The 18,852-nt window shown below is 32.9% G+C and overlaps 6 protein-coding genes across 7 annotated transcripts; all 6 read left to right on the top strand.

Annotated features, from left to right (window-relative positions):
• The first annotated feature begins 983 nt into the window (after positions 1 to 983).
• Positions 984 to 3,963, top strand: LOC106619573 (putative gustatory receptor 98b). The gene is made up of 4 exons (XM_014237723.3): positions 984 to 2,375; positions 2,883 to 2,959; positions 3,551 to 3,709; positions 3,779 to 3,963. The coding sequence occupies exons 1-4, from the start codon at positions 1,493 to 1,495 to the stop codon at positions 3,875 to 3,877; spliced, it is 1,218 nt and encodes a 405-aa protein (XP_014093198.2). The 5' UTR covers positions 984 to 1,492; the 3' UTR covers positions 3,878 to 3,963.
• Positions 3,964 to 4,806: 843 nt separating this feature from the next.
• On the top strand, positions 4,807 to 6,714 carry LOC118680670 (putative gustatory receptor 98b). The gene is made up of 2 exons (XM_070109923.1): positions 4,807 to 5,698; positions 6,704 to 6,714. The coding sequence occupies exons 1-2, from the start codon at positions 4,807 to 4,809 to the stop codon at positions 6,712 to 6,714; spliced, it is 903 nt and encodes a 300-aa protein (XP_069966024.1).
• Positions 6,715 to 7,986: 1,272 nt separating this feature from the next.
• Positions 7,987 to 9,637, top strand: LOC106619572 (putative gustatory receptor 98b). Its single transcript, XM_036361248.2, has 4 exons — positions 7,987 to 8,944; positions 9,170 to 9,246; positions 9,307 to 9,465; positions 9,533 to 9,637. Exons 1-4 carry the CDS (start codon positions 8,071 to 8,073, stop codon positions 9,629 to 9,631), a joined length of 1,209 nt encoding a protein of 402 aa, XP_036217141.2. The 5' UTR covers positions 7,987 to 8,070; the 3' UTR covers positions 9,632 to 9,637.
• Positions 9,638 to 11,015: 1,378 nt separating this feature from the next.
• Positions 11,016 to 12,857, top strand: LOC106625288 (putative gustatory receptor 98b). The gene is made up of 4 exons (XM_036361249.2): positions 11,016 to 11,898; positions 11,969 to 12,045; positions 12,389 to 12,547; positions 12,621 to 12,857. Exons 1-4 carry the CDS (start codon positions 11,016 to 11,018, stop codon positions 12,717 to 12,719), a joined length of 1,218 nt encoding a protein of 405 aa, XP_036217142.1. The 3' UTR covers positions 12,720 to 12,857.
• A 1,704-nt stretch (positions 12,858 to 14,561) lies between these two features.
• Gr98a (Gustatory receptor 98a) lies at positions 14,562 to 16,182 on the top strand. Its single transcript, XM_036361559.2, has 3 exons — positions 14,562 to 15,797; positions 15,856 to 15,932; positions 15,988 to 16,182. The coding sequence occupies exons 1-3, from the start codon at positions 14,933 to 14,935 to the stop codon at positions 16,180 to 16,182; spliced, it is 1,137 nt and encodes a 378-aa protein (XP_036217452.2). The 5' UTR covers positions 14,562 to 14,932.
• A 781-nt stretch (positions 16,183 to 16,963) lies between these two features.
• On the top strand, positions 16,964 to 18,798 carry LOC106619598 (mitogen-activated protein kinase p38a). 2 transcript variants are annotated; one of them, XM_070105934.1, is made up of 2 exons: positions 16,964 to 17,119; positions 17,186 to 18,798. In XM_070105934.1, the coding sequence occupies exon 2, from the start codon at positions 17,307 to 17,309 to the stop codon at positions 18,393 to 18,395; it is 1,089 nt and encodes a 362-aa protein (XP_069962035.1). In that variant the 5' UTR covers positions 16,964 to 17,119; positions 17,186 to 17,306; the 3' UTR covers positions 18,396 to 18,798. The 2 variants fall into 2 exon arrangements, with proteins under 2 accessions (XP_069962035.1, XP_014093244.1); XM_014237769.3 differs by having other exon boundaries at positions 16,984 to 17,102.
• Positions 18,799 to 18,852: the final 54 nt, after the last annotated feature.

The raw sequence follows: 18,852 nt of genomic DNA on the forward strand, positions 1-18,852 counted from the left end.
GAAATTCAGGATTAATTAAAAGAAAACAATGTGAAGTTAATTTAAAGCGGCAAAACCATTTTCACCACTAACGGTAGAAATATTGACTACACAAGAGGCTCTTCTAATAACGAGTCGTTCTTTCTTTAGCTTCAATAACTTCCTTAATTTTTGAAAGCATGGAATTCACTAGGACCTCAATTGATTTCCTTATTACGGGACCATACCAAACCAGTTCTAAAATCTTTATCAGTTGACTTCTATTTGTTGGCTTCTGTTTAGCAACTTCACAATTCATCAAGTGCCGTAGATCGTTAAATGTATTGGCCAACTAAAAATAAAAATTCGAGCTGTTTAGGATCAAACCCACCTATATTGTATACATTTTTTATACAAGATTTGTTTTCAATCAAAACTTTACCAGTTTGCACGATAGCATGGCGCTGAGTCATCTTGGAAGATTAGGCTATCCGTGTAAGAATAATGCTCTTCAGTTGCCGGTACTAAATAGTTAACCACTGTCGCATAATTTTGTGCATTCATTATTCCTTAAACAAGTTGTAGAGGCCCCAAAACATGGTATGAAAAGCACCCCAAGTTGTCTGTTCTCTCAGTTGACTTTCGAGGATGACCTGATCCCTGTTTACACTCCAACACATCACTATTCTCTTTTTTTGTAAAAGGCGAACAATAGTTGGATGGCTACAATCAGTGTGCAACCCAATTAAAAAAAAAAAAAAATTATTTCTTAGTGTCTACCAGATCTAGTAGAACTTTTTTTAAATTTACAGTTATATAACTGAATTATGTAGACTATCTACAAAAGTGGTGGTGCGTTTATTGACCGCAAGTGTATGTAAAATACATATATTGAAATTTTGATTATTTTTATGTTTAGTTTATTTGATCTGTTCAGATGCCGTTGGTTTCATAAACTATATTATGTACTCAACTAACTCTATTCCGCTCAAATTTACTTTTAATATATATGAGAGCTATAAAAATAGAATGTATACAATGTGACATCGAATTAATTGGTTGTTCAATTTGCAAAACGCATTTAATCATTAATTTCCACCCATACTTTTTACATTTATACTTGTATAAGCAAATATACATGCATGTTGAATGTGTGGAGATAACGAATTGTTGTACATGTCGTATGAGTAATATTCAATGCAATTTTAACATATCAGATGATACGTGGGAACACCACTTCCAAAGACCACAACGCATTTCGATAAAAAGCTTTTTGCATACAGGATAGAGGCTAGTTTTATTTATATATTTTTATGTGGCATTCATCATTAGATTCGTGTTGAAGAATTTTCACTCTGCAGCAGGTAATCCGAAACCAGTGAGTGTAGTTTTCACAAGAAAAAGTTCATAACTAACATCCATTAGAGAATATAAGCGATTTTTTGTAGATATTAATTTTCAAAATTAAGATTTTTTAAAGAAATGCTGTAATTTAGTTTCTTTTCAGTACACTTTAGTTGTTAATTTTTACGATATGGGTCTAGTGAAATTTTCCGAGTCAACTTTAATTGCCGTTATTGCGCCCTACGTATGGACTTTTTCATTGTTTGCTGTTGTGATGCCGCCATATTACATTCTTCGTACGGTTTCAACATATCGCCATTGGATGTTGCATATTATGCGCACAGTTTTCATACTATATATGCTAGTGCAATTTATTATCAGCTTTTGGGTCGCATATCTCTATAACATGCTGCTTAGTAGTTTTTTGATGCGAAGCTCTTTGGATATTATGACTTGTGTATTAAGCATAGGCATTAATATCGTACAGCTTATAGTGCAAGTAACGGTATATGTGCAAGCGTTAACTAAACACCGTCTACTTCGTGACGTGCTCAGTGATATTGTACAATTAGAATCGGATATACGTAAACATTTATCGACCGCTTGTTCATTGGCATCTTTTCGTTGGCGTTTAGGGCTTCGAGTCGGCATTTGGCTCGTAGTGGTTTCGACTTTTGTACCTTATCTGAGCTATAAGCTTTATACTCAATCTTTTCAACCAATTAAGCGTGGAATTATTGTATATATTGGTACGTTAATCCATTTCAAAGGAGTTGAGTATTGTGTTAGTGTGGAAATGATACAGGAGCTCCTACACCTGGTTCAGCAGCAATTGGTACATTTGAGACGAGAGTTGGTGCGCTGTGAAAGAGTGGAATTGCGTTCGAGTTTATACGATGACTTGCAAACGAACCAGAAACTTCTAGCTCGTGTCTGGAATCTTCTAAATCAAATAGAACGATATTTTTTTATTCCTATGCTTATGTTTTTCTTCATTAATGGATTCGCTATAATTCAAGCTATACATTGGGCTTACATCAACTTTGAGCGTGATAACTTGAACTTGCGTTTATGTAAGTGTTATTATCGATGGTGAAACTCCTCTTCTTTCGGCTAAATAGCACTCAATTTATAAAAATATATGTAATAAGCTCTATTCCAATACAACATGAGTTTTGACTAAAAGCAACAAACGTTCAGGCATAACCAGCATTGCGATGCGACCGAGTTTTTCTTAATCAGCTTTACTTTATTTACACTTTAGGTTTATTTCGTATTCCAACTCGATTCGAATTTTTAAAAATAATCTCATTCCTAGTCCGTTCATCATCAAAATAAGTACATTTAGAATTAACCAAATAAATTTCGACATTAAAATTACGAATATCATTTTATCGAGGTTCCAACAAATTGGATAGCATAGACAGTCAATATGAGCCTGATTGAATATATCATTCTCACACTAAGTGAAATTGATTGTCAGTACAGAAAGTACTTCACACGAAAATTCTTTCTAGATTTCTAATATTAGATTCTGAAACTAAGTTAATATTATTTAAATTTCTTATCTACATATTTAGATCGCATAGTCTACACCGTCATGATAATTTTGGCTTTGCTCTTACCCTGCTATCTGAGTCAGTGCTGTATTGATGAGGTATGTAAATTGCTATCTAGTATATTCATAAATATATGTATTTCCTTACTTACTTTATTTATTTTTTTTTTTATTTAAACCGTGCCTAAAATAATTTACTTTTCCAATGCATTTAACTTTGGATTTTAAATCTTTTGCATTAAACTTTGTATCTCTAAAGCAAATGAACCTAAAACTTTGAAAATTCGAATAAAAAATTTAGCGTTCTACAAACTATAAAAATATTGCTTTAAAATATATACGGAGTTAAAGTTATGCATCAAATGTACTGACCATTCATAAAATCTGTGTAGCTCATACGACGATCAAAAAATGTCAAGTTAAATCAATAAATTTGTACATATACCTACATACACATGTACTTCACCTAATATTACCTCTATGTGAAAGCCTTTGTCAAAAATTGTAATTTTATTCATACTGTTACGAACTTCGATGGGCTGGTGAAATTTGTAATAGCAGAAAATCTAACCTCTAATTCCTCGCAGCTCGCAATTTTTAAAATAACTTGATAAAAAAAGATAATTTCAATTAGCAGAAGTTGCACGTAAACTATGTATAAATTGTTATAATATTGAATTATTTTTGCAGTACAACCGCTTCGGCACAATATTGCACAAATTGAAGACCATGGGCATTGACGAACAACTCAATATGCGTTTACAGGAGTATTCACTTCAACTAATGCATCAAAAGATGCTCTTCACTTGCGGTGGTCTATTTGATATAAACTTGAAAAATTTTGGAGCGGTGAGCAATTAAGTATGGATGAAAAATGAACATTTCATTAAACAAATTTATCTCTTTATAATTATTTAGATAAGTCTCACAATTACGACATATATTGTTATACTAATTCAATTCAAATTACAAGCAGAAACTGAGAATAAATCGAATATTGGAATTCGTTTTGAATAAAATGATTGTTTTAAAACATTAATCGTCTAATTGCAGCTTATGTATATACATATGACATGTAAAAAGCACTAATTTGGAATAATAAAAATGCAAACAGAAAGAAATTTTATGTAAAAGTTGAATTTGAGAAATTAATTAAAATTCTGCTACATAAGTGTGGAAGAGATTACTGTCAATACAAAAGTCATCGGGATTTTTGGTTCTATTTCATTTTTTTACAATATTCGCGCCTTTACTAGGACCAATAGAAACTTATATTCCATCTAATATTACATTTTTTTTTTAATTTTAGTGGGTTTGGAGGCTTTGAGTTCATCTTCATCTTGTTTAATAGGATTTCTAAATATGTAAATCTGCTGGGTAACACATGATTATGATAACAATTCGTAATTATTGACGGACCGATTCAAATCTCCATCGCTCTGCATACAAGTTTACTTTTCATGCCACATTGGCTTTATGGCCCAAGAGAGCAAATTAATTTTAATTGTTTACTTAAAAAAGATTTAAATGATAATCCGTTCATTTTTATACAACCGCAATATGTTCCGCAGAGTATAATATTTGGTTTATCTGACAGTTGTTTATAGCACCTAAAAATAATTCAGATGCATATACCGTTATATATCGTTTTGACGAATACGGATCGCGAGTATGCCTGTCTTGACGTCTGTCTTGGTGTAGAAACTATATTTATATTATATTATTTATTATGAAGTTTGTAAGACTCCGGTTAAAATTTCCACGATATAAATAGCTAGCAATGTAACAATTGACTACACCCGAAAGTAGCTTTTCCTTACTTGCTTACTTTATATTAATTTAGAATTAATGTGATATATTTCAAATGATTTGATGCCTTCGTTTTATTTCTTTGAATATTGATAGTAGTCTCTATTAAATGCTAGTTGATACAACGACGTGCATAAATGGACAACTTGCGCCCTGTGATATTTTCCGGATCTATATTAGTAGTCGCCGTTAGACCCTACCTCTGGGTGCTCACGTTATTTGCAAACTTGCTACCGCCTTATTACATATTACGCACGACTTCAACCCATCGTCAATTGTTGTTATTTCTAACACGCATTATTTTCGTCTTATATATACTATTACAAGTGTCTATTTGTTTTTGGATCGTGTATAAAAACAGAAACTTCGTTATTAATTATGTGAGAAGAAACTCCCTGGACAGCAAAACTTTTATTATGGCTATTGGCATCCTTATTGTGCAGCTCACCATACAATTAGTGATTCTTACTCAAGCATTGACTGGGCACCAACTTTTACGAAGCATATTCATTAATGTAGTACAACTGGAATCAGATATACGAAAGCACTGTGCAGCCGTGTATTCGTTGTGTGACATTCGTTGGCGTTTATTCTTACATGTAGGAATTTGGTTACTAGTTACTTGCACTTTCGAAGTGTATGTAAGTTATGAAATGTTCCCTCCTGCATACACAGCTCTAATTTACCTACTCTCAATATTTGGCGGTATACTAATTCAAATGAAAGGAGTTGAATATTGTGTATGGGCGCAAATAATACAGGAGCTGTTACACCTGGTGCAGCAACAGCTGATACATTTGAAAGAAGAACTGGTGCGCTGTGAGAGAATGGAGCTGCGTTGTAGTTTCTTTGCTGAAATACAAGCCAATCAAAAATTGCTGGCTCGTGTCTGGGATCTACTCAATCGAATGGAGCGATATTTTTGCATTCCAATATGTATGCTATTCTTTTATAATGGATTATTAATAATACAAACCATACATTGGAGCTATATTAATTTTGAGCTTGATGATTTGAAGTTGCGCTTATGTAAGTTTTTCGGTGATATCATTTATGTACATATGTTATATATAATATATTATTATAAGCATTATTTATGCACATATAAGAGTCAAATTTATGATTTGAGGATACTTTCACCCTCCATTGCCTTTGGCGATTAGGGCGTGTATAGAAACTGCTAGACAACCGCACTCCAAAAACGGCACTATACATGGCAACCGGCCACATCAAAACATTTTTATACATATTACAAAAAAGCATTTTTCCACATACATAAAAGTAACTTCAATTTGATAAAGTTCAACATATCCGAAGTGTGTTCAAAAAATAACTGGAATTTTCGTTTTATTTTTAATAGTTATTCATTTGTTTAAGCACTTATGCCAGCGCTTTTTTAATCGTTAAAACACTTCTCCAACTCAACCTAACCTAACCTTTAGCTCTTTCAACGATGCGCTTTAAATGTTATCTATGCTTGTAAAATAGCGACCCTTTAAGGTTCTCTTTATTTTCACACAGAGCTATGTCTGCCGAATATGGAAGCTGGAGCATCGTTACAGTATTTTTTTTTTTGTTTTGGTCAAGTATTCACGAACAAGCAACGAAGTGTGAGCAGGTGCATTATCGTAGTGCAAAAGCCATTAATTGTCTTTCAACAAATACGGACATTTTTAATAAAAACAAGTAGGATGTTTTGAGTCGTATTTTGCATTTATCGATACCACCACACTTTTCTCACAAGTATATTTCGGCCAATATTATTGTACATTAATGTCAGTGTATATTAAGAATTATTATATAATTTTAATATATTTATTGCGGATTGCCTCAAGACATGGCCCAGTCGATATGCCAACATCATCAGCGACTTCTTTGATTGTGATTCGGCGATCATTCATAACCTTTCACTTTCACCACGTTTTCATCGGTTGTTGATGTGCTGGGGCGTCCGGGAAGCTCGTTATCCTTAAAGTCTTCACGGCCATCTTGGAAACATATATCACTCGTAAACTCTTAATTTACTCATAACAGACTTACCATAGGCAGTTGTTAACATTTGACACACTTTGTAACAATTAATTTCATTGTTTATGCAAAATTTTATACAAATTCTTTGATCCATTTCTTTTAACAAACGAAAATCGCCTAGCTAATAAAAACAAGTCTAACCTTTGTTACTGCTACAGACAAAGTGAGCAAGGAATATAGTTGAAAATTATATCGTAGTTCATGGGCATGTATATCAACATAATAAGAGTTTTGACAATTGGACCCTCCAAACTCGCGAGATTTCAAAATTCCCGTTATTTTTTGAACACACCTCGTATATTCATAATTTTAATTTCTCGAAAATTAATTGATTCCCAATTCGAAAATTTCTTTGAATTGAAATCTATGTTTATTTCTTATATTTGTATATTTAAATTACTGCAAAAGAAATTGTGTAAAAGTGAGGTTAATCGTCAGTTGATCATCATAATCCAAAAAATTCTAGCCAAACTTCGGGGGTTCTAAACGGTTGGCATCCAATAGAAATTTTTTCATTTTACTCATTCTTTCTATCCACGTTGTTTTATATAAACAAGCTTCAAGTTAAATTAAGGTTGTTTAATAAGGAAAAAAGATATTTTATAAAAATCTGCATCTTGATTTTGATTGGTCATTTGGCAGCTATATCTACAATAATCTGTGTCGAATTTCGCGAAGATGGCAGCTATATCCTTTAGGGGCCCGCTACGCGATTCCGACAATTAAGCAGATTTTTGGACAGAAAAGGACGTGTACAAAATTTATGATCAAATGATACAAATAGACAGACGGTTATGATTAAATCGGCCCAGCTCGTCATGCTGTGTATTGTGGCATACTTAATATACCCAGTTCAGGGTAGCAGAAAAAGACCTGAGCTGATTGCATAAACCTTTGGCATCGCTCTGGTATACTCGAGAACATATTTTTAAGCAATAAATTTAAATAACTTACACACTGACCGACATATTCGGCATAAAGTTTGTTAGAATAACGAAAATCCTTATATGAAGTTAATGAGCGTTGGAGTAATTCGTAGACTAATTTCACATATTTACTTAATGTTAAAAGTACTTCGTGTCTCCTTTTTGTATTCGTACGTTTGCTATCAGATAGATTAACTAATTTAATAATACTAGTGCATTTACTAATTATCAAATACTCATGAAAACATCTACAGTTGTATTTGTATGAAGATATATGTAATTATATGAGATATCCTTGCCACAAACAAATCATGATAATAATTAAATAAACACTTTCTTTCTTTAACATTGGCAAATACTAGTAAAGGGCAAAAGTGGATATTAAAAGGAAAATTTTACAGTTATTATTTGGTAAAGGTAACTCCAAGTTTACACAAGTAAATTATGCCGCCGCCGAAATTGACCGAATCCGCGTTAATTGTCATTATTACTCCCTATTTATGGACATTTTCACTGTTCGCTGTTGTGATGCCACCATTTATGATATTGCGTAGAACACCATCCGATCGGCTTGAGTTTTGTATTATATTCGCTGTATATATACTGTTTCAATTGAGTATAAGCGTCTGGGCCGAATATTTAAATAGTGCGAAGATCAGTAATTTTGTGCACAGGAACTCTATGGATAGTGTGACTTATGTTTTAAGTCTTGGTATCAATATCGTGCAACTCATAGTGCAAACAGTTATCTATACTCAAGCATTAACCGGATACCAACTTCTTCAGAGCCTACTTGATAGCGTGATGCAGCTAGAATCGGATGTAAGACTGCATTGTTCAGCTGTGTTCACGTTCTGCTCTATGCGCTGGCGATTTCATAAGCGTATAGACGTTTGGTTAATGATAGTTTGTGTTTTTCTGCCGCAACTGACTTATACCCTCGGCACGGCTACACTAACAACACTTTCTAAATGCATAATTGTGTTTTGCTCCATATTGATTCAAATGAAAGGAGTTGAATATTGTGTATGGGCGCAAATAATACAGGAGCTGTTACACCTGGTGCAGCAACAGCTGATACATTTGAAACGAGAACTGGTGCGCTGTAAGAGAATGGAGCTGCGTTGTAGTTTGTTCGCTGAATTACAAGCCAATCAAAAATTGCTGGCTCGTGTCTGGGATCTACTCAATCGAATGGAGCGCTTTTTTTGCATTCCAATACTTTTTTTGCTATTCTTTTATAATGGATTTTTAAAGATACAAACCATACATTGGGGCTATATTAATTTTGAGCTTGATGATTTCAAGCTTCGCTTATGTGAGTTTAGTATAATATAGTACATCTCTACTTTTCACAGAAATTCACCAGCCGTTCAAAGTCGGCTTATCGTTCTCACAATTAGTTAATATTGTGACCTTACTCAACATAGTATTTGGTTGCAATACCAGTTCAAAAAGCATTCATCTCTAATGTGCATGCATATATGTAGTTTTGTATATGAAAATAACAAATAAATAGTTTACACTTTTTTTTTTTAAATAGGTCGCATTTGCTACATTGCCATGTTGGTTTTTTCCTTGTTTATACCCTGCTACCGGAGTCAGTGCTGCATTGATGAGGTAATATCAAACTAATATAAATATTACCAAGTATAATAAACTTTTTGTAACCCTTTGCAGTACAATCGATTCGGTACAATATTACATAAATTGAAAACTGTTGGGATCGATGAACAACTGAATATGCGTGTACAGGAGTATTCGCTTCAACTGATGCATCAAAAGATGCTCTTCACTTGCGGTGGTCTCTTTGATATAAACTTGCAGAATTTTGGAGCGGTAATAAAATAAGTACAAATGATTATGAAATTTTGTAAAAACTCATCTTTTTTTCACAATAATTTAGACTATCTTGACGATTGCCACTTACATTGTTATACTAATTCAATTCAAATTACAAGCTGAAACGGGAAGGAAATCGAGACTTGAAGCGCATATTGAATAAAGAAAAAAAAAATTAAATGTAATTTCCTTATTATTATTTATATAATAAATATATGATATAATATTAGCTATTTAGTGTTGATCCGAATGTCAAGAAATAAATACCTTGAGTTTATATATACATATGTATATATATCTATATACCCCTGATCAGGGTATATCAAGTTGGCTACGATGTTTGTAACACCCAGAAGGAAACATTGAATACCATATAAAGTTCATATATATATGTATATATCAGGATAACGATTTGAGTTAATTTAACCATGTTCGTCTGTATATGTATATGCGAACTAGTCTCTCAGTTTTTGAGATATCGATCTGAAATTTGCTCACGTCCTATTCTCCCCAAGAAGGTGTCATACAAACTAATCCATCCAGTTCATGTATTTGTATGGAAAAGTTTTTTATTTGACAAGATACCTTTATGAAATTTGGAGTGAATTATTGTGAAAGGCAACGCCACAATCTCTGAATTGTTCCATTGTAGCATATAGTTGTCATTCAAACTGGCCGATCGAGTTTTTTGTATGGAAACCTTTCATTTGTAAAGTGTATTCTAGCTTCGGTTAACGTTTTTGCTTGTTTAGTACCGAAGTCTATCTTCCCAATGTGAAAAAAGTAAGAAATGTTTACTTCTTATTATTTACAAATTTTTTATCTAGGTTACATAAATTTACAACAACCTGAAAGTAAATATGTTCAAAACGTGATTAAAAATAACACCCTAAAACCCCTTATCGTTCTAATATTTGAAAAAAAAGCTCGAGAAATTTTTTTTGCGATTTTCAACGAAACGGTAAGTAGAGTCAAAATATTATACTACTAAAATAAAGACATTTTAGATCATTAAATTATCTAATAAAAATGTAAGAATGCTGTTTTCCTAAGACCTACCGTTTTTGAGATAAAATTATCGTAAACATATATGCTCAGTTGTTTTTTTTTAATTTTTTTGCATCTATAAATTCAAAGGCTAAACACCAAAATGGTGAAAAATGTATACATAAATTTGTTATATAATACTGTACTATCATACTCATTGAACCCCATTAGTAATCAATTCACTTAAAAACATACAGCTAAATGTACTCGTATGTAAATGTGTGGAAATTGAAATACGTGGCGTATGAGTGACTTTTAATGCAATTTACTATGACAAATACATATATCTGAGATATTTTTCATAGAGATAACAGGACAACACATGCTTCGCTTCCATTTTAACTTATTAAAAAGGACTTGATAAAATAAGTGTTTGGTAAAGACTTAATTTGGAAAGTGCCAACTTTTCCAATTTCATATTTACACAATACTTTCGCACATAAGGAATGCAGTTTTTATTGAGTGGTATTAATTGTGAACTCGTAGAAGTCAGGTACAAAATGCGTCCAGTGAAATTTGCTGAATCTGCATTATTAACCGTTATTACACCTTACTTATGGACATTATCATTATTCGCTGTCGTGATGCCACCATTTTTGATTTTACGTAGGGCACCATCCGATCGGCTTTGGTTGTTCCACCTATTACGAATTATTTTCGCAGCATATACACTACTTCAATTGACTGTTGGCTTTTCGGTGGAGCATATAAAGAATATCGTGGTCAGTAGCTTTGTGTTGAAAAACTCTTTGGACAACATGACTCGTATTTTATCCATTGGCATCAACATCATGCAAATCATGGTCCAAATAGTGATCTATATGCAAGCATTAACTGGACACCAACTATTACGGAGCATACTCACGAAAGTAGTGCAACTGGAATCGGATATACGAAAACACTGTACGACTATGTGTTCGTTGCGTGCCATTCGTTGGCGGTTCTGTCTACGTATCGGAATTTGGTGGTTCATAGTTTCCTTCTTTCTATTGCAACTGAGTTATGCGCTCTCCGACCAAAATCTGGCGCCGCGTTTTCGTTGGATCACTGTGGTGTTCAGTTTGTTATCACAAATTAAAGTGTTAGAATATTGTGTTAGTGTGCTGTTGATACAGGAATTGTTACACTTGGTCTATCAACAGCTGGCATATTTGCGGCGAGAACTGGCGCTTTGTGAAAACGTAGAATTGCGTGGGAGTTTATATGTAGAATTGCAAAGTAATCAACAGCTACTGGCGCGTGTATGGCAGTTATTGAGTGAAGTGGAGAGATATTTTTGCATTCCTATATCTTTGGTGTTTTTCTATCATGGATTTACTATAACACAAACTATACTTTGGGGTTATACCAATTTGGAATTTGAGGATTTTAATTTGCGATTATGTACGTTAAGTGTAACTCTAAATACTGCTACAGTCATATATATGTATATTTAAAAATTCCATGCATTTAGGTCGTATTGCCTTCACCATTATGATTATTGCTAGTTTGTTTATACCCTGCTACTTGAGTCAATGCTGTATTGATGAGGTAAGATTGAATTATGTTCTTTATGGTTAATACGGGGTGTGTTCAAAAGTTAAGGTGACAGGCGAAATGTTTAAATCGTTAAAAAGGTGTACACTCAAGGTTGTACCAATCTAAGAAATGTACAGTACAAATGGACCAGTCCGAGTCAAATTTGAGTGTAAGTACCGTGTAGAAGAACCACGACACAAAAAACACGAAAGAGTAGTAGAAAATAAAAAAATTTTGAGAGAGATAGTTATTGGAGGATAGTATTAGTAATAAAGTAAAGTAAAATATTCAAGCTTTCTTTAAATATTTTTTTTGATACAAAAGATATTGATATATATTTCCTTCTTAAACATAGTATAACCGTTTTGGCACTTTACTACACAAACTGAAAACTGTAGGAATCGACGTAAATCTGAGTATGCGTTTACAGGAGTATTCGTTCCAACTTATGCATCAAAAAATGCTCTTCACTTGCGGTGGTCTATTCGATATAAACTTGAAGAACTTTGGAACGGTAAGCTTATATGTTTAATAAATATTTTTTTATAAAATTGCTGAAGTTTATATACGGTTTTATAATTGATTAGATAATCTTGACGATTACAATTTATGTCGTTATATTGATTCAGTTCAAACTACAATCGGTAAAGGAAAGGAGATCCAGCATAGAAACAAGTTTTGGTTGAATTCCTATTGAACCGTTAATTTGTTACTTTTAAATTTAAATATTTTGTGCATGATCGTGCCATATTTTGAGCATATGACGTACCGAATGTTGGTCAAGCACTAAGCAACTTAATTTAGACTACTTGTTTTTTTACATATCTATTTATTTATATCTACGAAATACTCTCAAGTGTCTGCAAAACATTATATTAAACCAGAAAGGAAGTGCTAAGTTCGGGCTTGCAAGGATCAAAGCAGGGTAAAGCACTTTAGGTATGGCAAAACTTTATATTAAAACATGTTGCGGAAGAATTAAACATTAATTTTTTACCGAAATCATGAGCGAATTACAATCAAATTTGGTATTTTATTAAGTATGTATGTTATAATTCATAGACTCACTTTGTCTTAGTTTGATTGCTATATTTCACTTCGCCTCAGCCGAAATTATAGTAAAATAAGCGTAAAGGGGTTAAGAGTTAAAAATTAAAAACACATGTTGACCAACCTGAACGGTTTAAAGTCAGGTGGAAAGTAGGGAATCATTATATAGGGTATACTGGGGGTAGATAAAGGTCTGAGCTGATTGCATTAACCTTTGGCATACTCGAGAACATATTTTTAAGCAATTAAAATAAATAACTCACACACTGACCGACATATTCGGCATAAAGTTTGTTAGAATAACGAAAATCCTTATATGTAGTCAATGGAGTATTTCGTAGACTAATTTCAGATATTTTCGGTATCAAACTATATTATATCCAATATTGTACGCTAAAGTACTTTGCAAATATAATATAATATATGGAAGTATATGGAAGATAGGGGTGGTATTAACCAGATTTTATCTATTTTTTCCATTACCTCATACGAATAGAAGAATATACTTTCTGAGTTTCATTAAAATACCTCACATATCATCATCAATATATGTGGTATAAAGTCAACCAGATGTTTGAAAATCTTGATATAAGCTAACATGGGGCTAGGGCAGGTTTTAATCCGATTTTATCCATTTTATGCACAAAGATACTCTGTTATTAGAAAAACACGCTCTGTCAATTTTATTAAAATAATTAGCACATTGACCGATATATGAGGTATAAAGTAAATTGGAACTTCGAAAATTATTATATTAGGTATATGGGGACTAAAGGATGTAGTAATACGATTCAACCCATTGGAGACATACAAGCATATCATTATCAGGAAAGAATTTCTTACGTATTTCAATGATAATCCTCACATACTGAACGAAATTTTCCAAAAAGGGTTCGGCATATGGACTAGAGCCCCATATTCGGTATCTGGGAGCTTGAGCACTTTGACATTTGTGGGTCATAAGATAGCTAATCTTAAAGACACCATTCGTGCAAAGTTTTATCCTGATACATTCATCGGTGCTTTATTTGTATACTAAAAATTATTATATGAGAAGTAGGCGTGGCTGTTTTCCGATTTCGCCTATTTTCGCACGGTAGCATAGGATAGATAAGGCGACATTGCCTTACCGGCTGAAAATTATCCAGTAAGTCCGAAGATATGTGATTTCAACTAAATGTGGGAGGGGCCACACCAATCGTCCAATTTTAACACAGGCTCCTTTAAAGCCTTCTCGGGTGTAGAATTTAATGTCTCTGGCGCATTTAGTTATTGAATTATAGGAGTTTTTGACAAAACCGTTATATGAAGCTTGGGCGGGGTATAATCCGGTTTCATAAATTTTCACAGCGTGGATAGGGTTGCTAAAAATATTTGTTCTGAGCAAATTTGGTTATTATTACTTAAATACTTTACGATATATGTTCAGTAAACCTATTAGAGGGTGGGGCCATGTCCATTTTTTCAATTTTTTTTAAATCGCAGATGCCCCTACCTAATGCAATTTGTTCTACCATACAACAGTAGTGTATCTTATTGTTGAGCTTAGTTATGGCAATGGTCCGATTACATCCATCTGTATACTTGTATTATCCCTTTTCTATCTCTATTAGTATAAGGTGATACAAACAACCGTCAGGTATACCAAACTATCATATTCTGTAACAACTTAATGCAAGAGTATAAACATTTTGATTGGAGCACGATATGTTAAGAATTGATATTGAATGTAGATAAGTAGTATGTATTTAAGGAAATTCTTACATACAAATATAAATGGCTAAGACGAGTTGGTCAGCGCACAATCGTTTCTTGTCGGTGATATAGTCTACTAGTATCGATATCTGGCATGGCGCAATTGGAGCTGACAATATTCCAAGTTTCGCTGCAACGTTTTCAGCGTGTGATGTTTATAATGGGAATGTTACCGTATTCAAATCACTGTAGCAGCAAATTAGGAATGTCCTGTCGAAAGGGATTTATGTTGAGTTTACACTTTCTGGCAGTGTTTTTTTTTACCGGCTTCTTAATAAAAGATCAAATAAAGTATGTAAATGAGGCAATCTACAATGTCAGTGACGTCTTTTCATCGGTTATACATCGTCTGGGCTTTAGCACTTTAATACTTGTTCAACTTATAATACATTTGGAGAGCACTTACAAATCAAATATGTACACGGAAATATTTAATAAATTTGAACAAATGCGGAAGTTGTTATTGCGAAAATTTGGAATACAATTTGATTTGTCAAACCTAAAATTTTGTGTCTACATTTTGCAGATTCATTTTACACTCTACTGTGGTTTGTTATTAATGCTTGTAATTACAACGGCTATACAACCAACACCAGTTGTCCGATTACTAATAAGCTTGCACGCAGAGCTAGTGTTAAAGGTCAAATTATTCGAGTTCATGTGTTTCATTATTGTATTCATGGTAATGATCTGTCATGTATGTAGAGCAGCTAAGCAGCATTGTAGACAGTTGGAGGCGACACGATTTGAAAGTAGCTTTCAGCGACGTGAATGTTTATTAGGATTTATAGCACTGCAAGACTTGCATGCTTTGCTTTGGGAGAATATGCAGCAGTTAACGGACTACTTTGAGTGGAGTTTACCAGGATTATTTGCAAAGCAGCTTATTGATTTAACGCTTTTGGCATATTGGGCAGTTTTAAATCTAGAAACCGGCACGTCAATAGTCATTAGATATTGTAAGTAACTACAAGATTAACAAAGCTATGATATTTTCTTGTAATTTGTCACCCATAGATTTAATAGTTTTTTGGTTTATGAAAATATCCACTTTAACGATTGCATGTTTCCTTTGTTCCATCTGCGAACGAAAGGTGAGTCTTCTTACAATTACACGGGCTCATAAACTTATTTTCATACTCGCTTAAGGATAGAGAATTACGTTCGTATTTTAGAACTTGTTTAAAAGATCGTCAGAATCTGCTGCTAATGCGGTGCATGCATCGAATTTCAATGCAACTATGGCAGGAAACAATTACATTTGTGGCCGGAAGTTTTGTAACGATTAACATAGAAACACTCGGCAAAGTAAGTAACTTTATTGTTGAGAGAAAATTGGTTTGAATTTCATGTATATGTTCTTAATTAACAAAATTATGTTTCAGTATTTTTTCACCGTCAGTATGTACATTGTAATTTTGATACAATTTCGTATGTCAGTATAAATAACACTAAATAGGAAAACTTACACAAATAAGGTATATAATGTGTATGTATGTATTCTGAAAAACTTAGGATTTCTTCAATTAAGCCACAAATGTTTTTTCAACTTGATTGAGGTATTTATTTTATGTGTAATTTCTATAATTGAAGGCGTTTCACACTATACTTTGCAAACAACTTAAAAATGGCGGTTAACAAAAGCTTTAATATGGAGTATCCTGCTAAGTTAACAACCTCAGATTGCCGTACGTGAATTATTGTTATATATGTATGTAATACTTATTTAGTCTGATTTAGAATCGCCTAAAAATTACACTTCAAATTTAATTAAATAGTGAAGTTAAAATAGTTGAATTAAAAAATAACAAACAGAGACTAATACGACCCATTATACTTCTACAAAAAGAAATAAGCAGTATTTTTAAAACAAAATCAAATGTGAAGCTGGCATCGCTATATGCTAAAACAGATGAATATAGCAATCAGCTGTTCCTTTCATTTAACCATTCTTACCATGTATATTTTTTTATTACTTTTAACCCACTGTATTCAATCCTCTACTGTACTGTTAAAAGTATATAAATTCTTTACAGGCTCCAAAACTTTTAAGCTATATTATGGCTGAAATTCATAACGTATACCATTCTTACAATACAATTAGCTTTTTCGTAAAAATTTGATGATGTTTGGTTAGCGGCAACTCTGCGTGTTATTATGATTACAAAAATAAATTCACTTGTTATAAGTCATCCGTATCAGTTTAGATCGTTTCGAAATTGATTAACTTGCATAGCATTTTTATACTCATGTGTAATAAGCGAGTAAATACTAATTTATAGTACGTATAATCATATTGGTGTTTAGCATTGCATTATATTGTATTACAAAAATTTTATCCTATCAGGACTAACGAACGTACGAACTTGTTGCACGCACATCTACACTTGTTTGTACATAAATATTTATGTGTAATACCAGATAATACAAAAACTTTTGTTAATCAATAACACAGCAATATAAGTAAAATGAACTTTTATAAATTTGATTATAACCGCACCGAATGGGAGCTACCTGATATTTATCAAAAAGCGCAACCAGTTGGGTCCGGCGCTTATGGGCAGGTGATTAAAGCTCTGGTTGAGGGTACCGATATGTATGTAGCTATTAAAAGACTGACACGTCCTTTTCAATCGGCTGTGCACGCTAAGCGCACTTATCGCGAGATACGTTTATTAAAGCATATGGATCACGATAATGTCATTGGGTTGCTGGACGTATTCCATCCTCATGATAAAGATGTAACACTCAAATCATTTGAACAAGTGTACTTAGTAACACAATTTTTGGATGCCGATTTAAATAATATAATCCGAACTCAACGACTTTCAGACGATCATGTGCAATTTCTGGTTTATCAAATACTTCGAGGTCTCAAGTACATTCATAGTGCAGGCATAATTCATCGCGATCTAAAGCCATCCAACATTGCCGTTAATGAAGATTGTGAATTACGTATTTTAGATTTTGGACTAGCTCGTCCTACAGAAAGCGAGATGACTGGTTATGTAGCTACAAGATGGTATCGTGCTCCGGAAATTATGCTAAATTGGATGCATTACAACCAAACAGTTGATATCTGGTCTGTTGGTTGTATAATGGCAGAATTACTTACAGGACGCACTTTATTTCCAGGTACTGATCATATAAATCAGTTAAATCTTATCATGGAAATATTAGGTACACCACCAGATGACTTCATGAAAAAGATATCATCAGAAAGTGCGCGTAATTACATAAAATCGCTGCCACCGATGAACCGACGTAACTTTAAAGAAGTATTTAAAGGTGCTAATCCACTAGCTATTGATTTGCTAGAGAAAATGTTAGAACTCGATTCAGAAAAACGTATTACAGCAGAGCAAGCATTAGCTCATCCCTATATGGGAAATTATTCGGAACCTAGTGACGAGCAAACTTCGCCACTATATGATCAAAGCTTTGAAGACATGGATTTGCCAGTAGAGAAATGGAAAGAGTTAGTCTTCACTGAGGTGAAAAACTTTAAACGGCCTCCATCGTTCACTAAAATCTTAGAGGAAATCAAGAAAGCTTAGAAGCGAAGATGTACATTTTTTGTATATGTGCTCAAATGGTATTAAATGCTAAACATAAAGTTGAAAAAAAAAAACAATTTGAATAAAGATTATTTTATTTTAGCCATAGAATGTTTGTATGTTAATTGTTATGTAAAAGTTTATTTTTATAGTTATTTGTTCATGTTTCTATGTATTTATGAAAAAGTGCCTTATTAAAATACTGAAAGCGGGAAATATATGTATTATTTTATATAGTACAAAAATATAAATATTGTTTTATACTATTGGTTTATACATTTATTTAAGTTTATGTTTTACGTATGTATATATACTGTTCCATTTGTACTGTCAATTGATCAATATGTATTATTATATCTTTATTACGAATAAAAATTGATAAAAGTATTATGCGATAATGCTATATGTCGAACTTTATTCCCTCTCTTGAACGTGAAATGATACCCTTATAGTAAAA

Source organism: Bactrocera oleae, chromosome 2 (genome assembly GCF_042242935.1).
Source record: "Bactrocera oleae isolate idBacOlea1 chromosome 2, idBacOlea1, whole genome shotgun sequence".
Taxonomy (NCBI): Eukaryota; Metazoa; Arthropoda; class Insecta; order Diptera; family Tephritidae; genus Bactrocera; species Bactrocera oleae.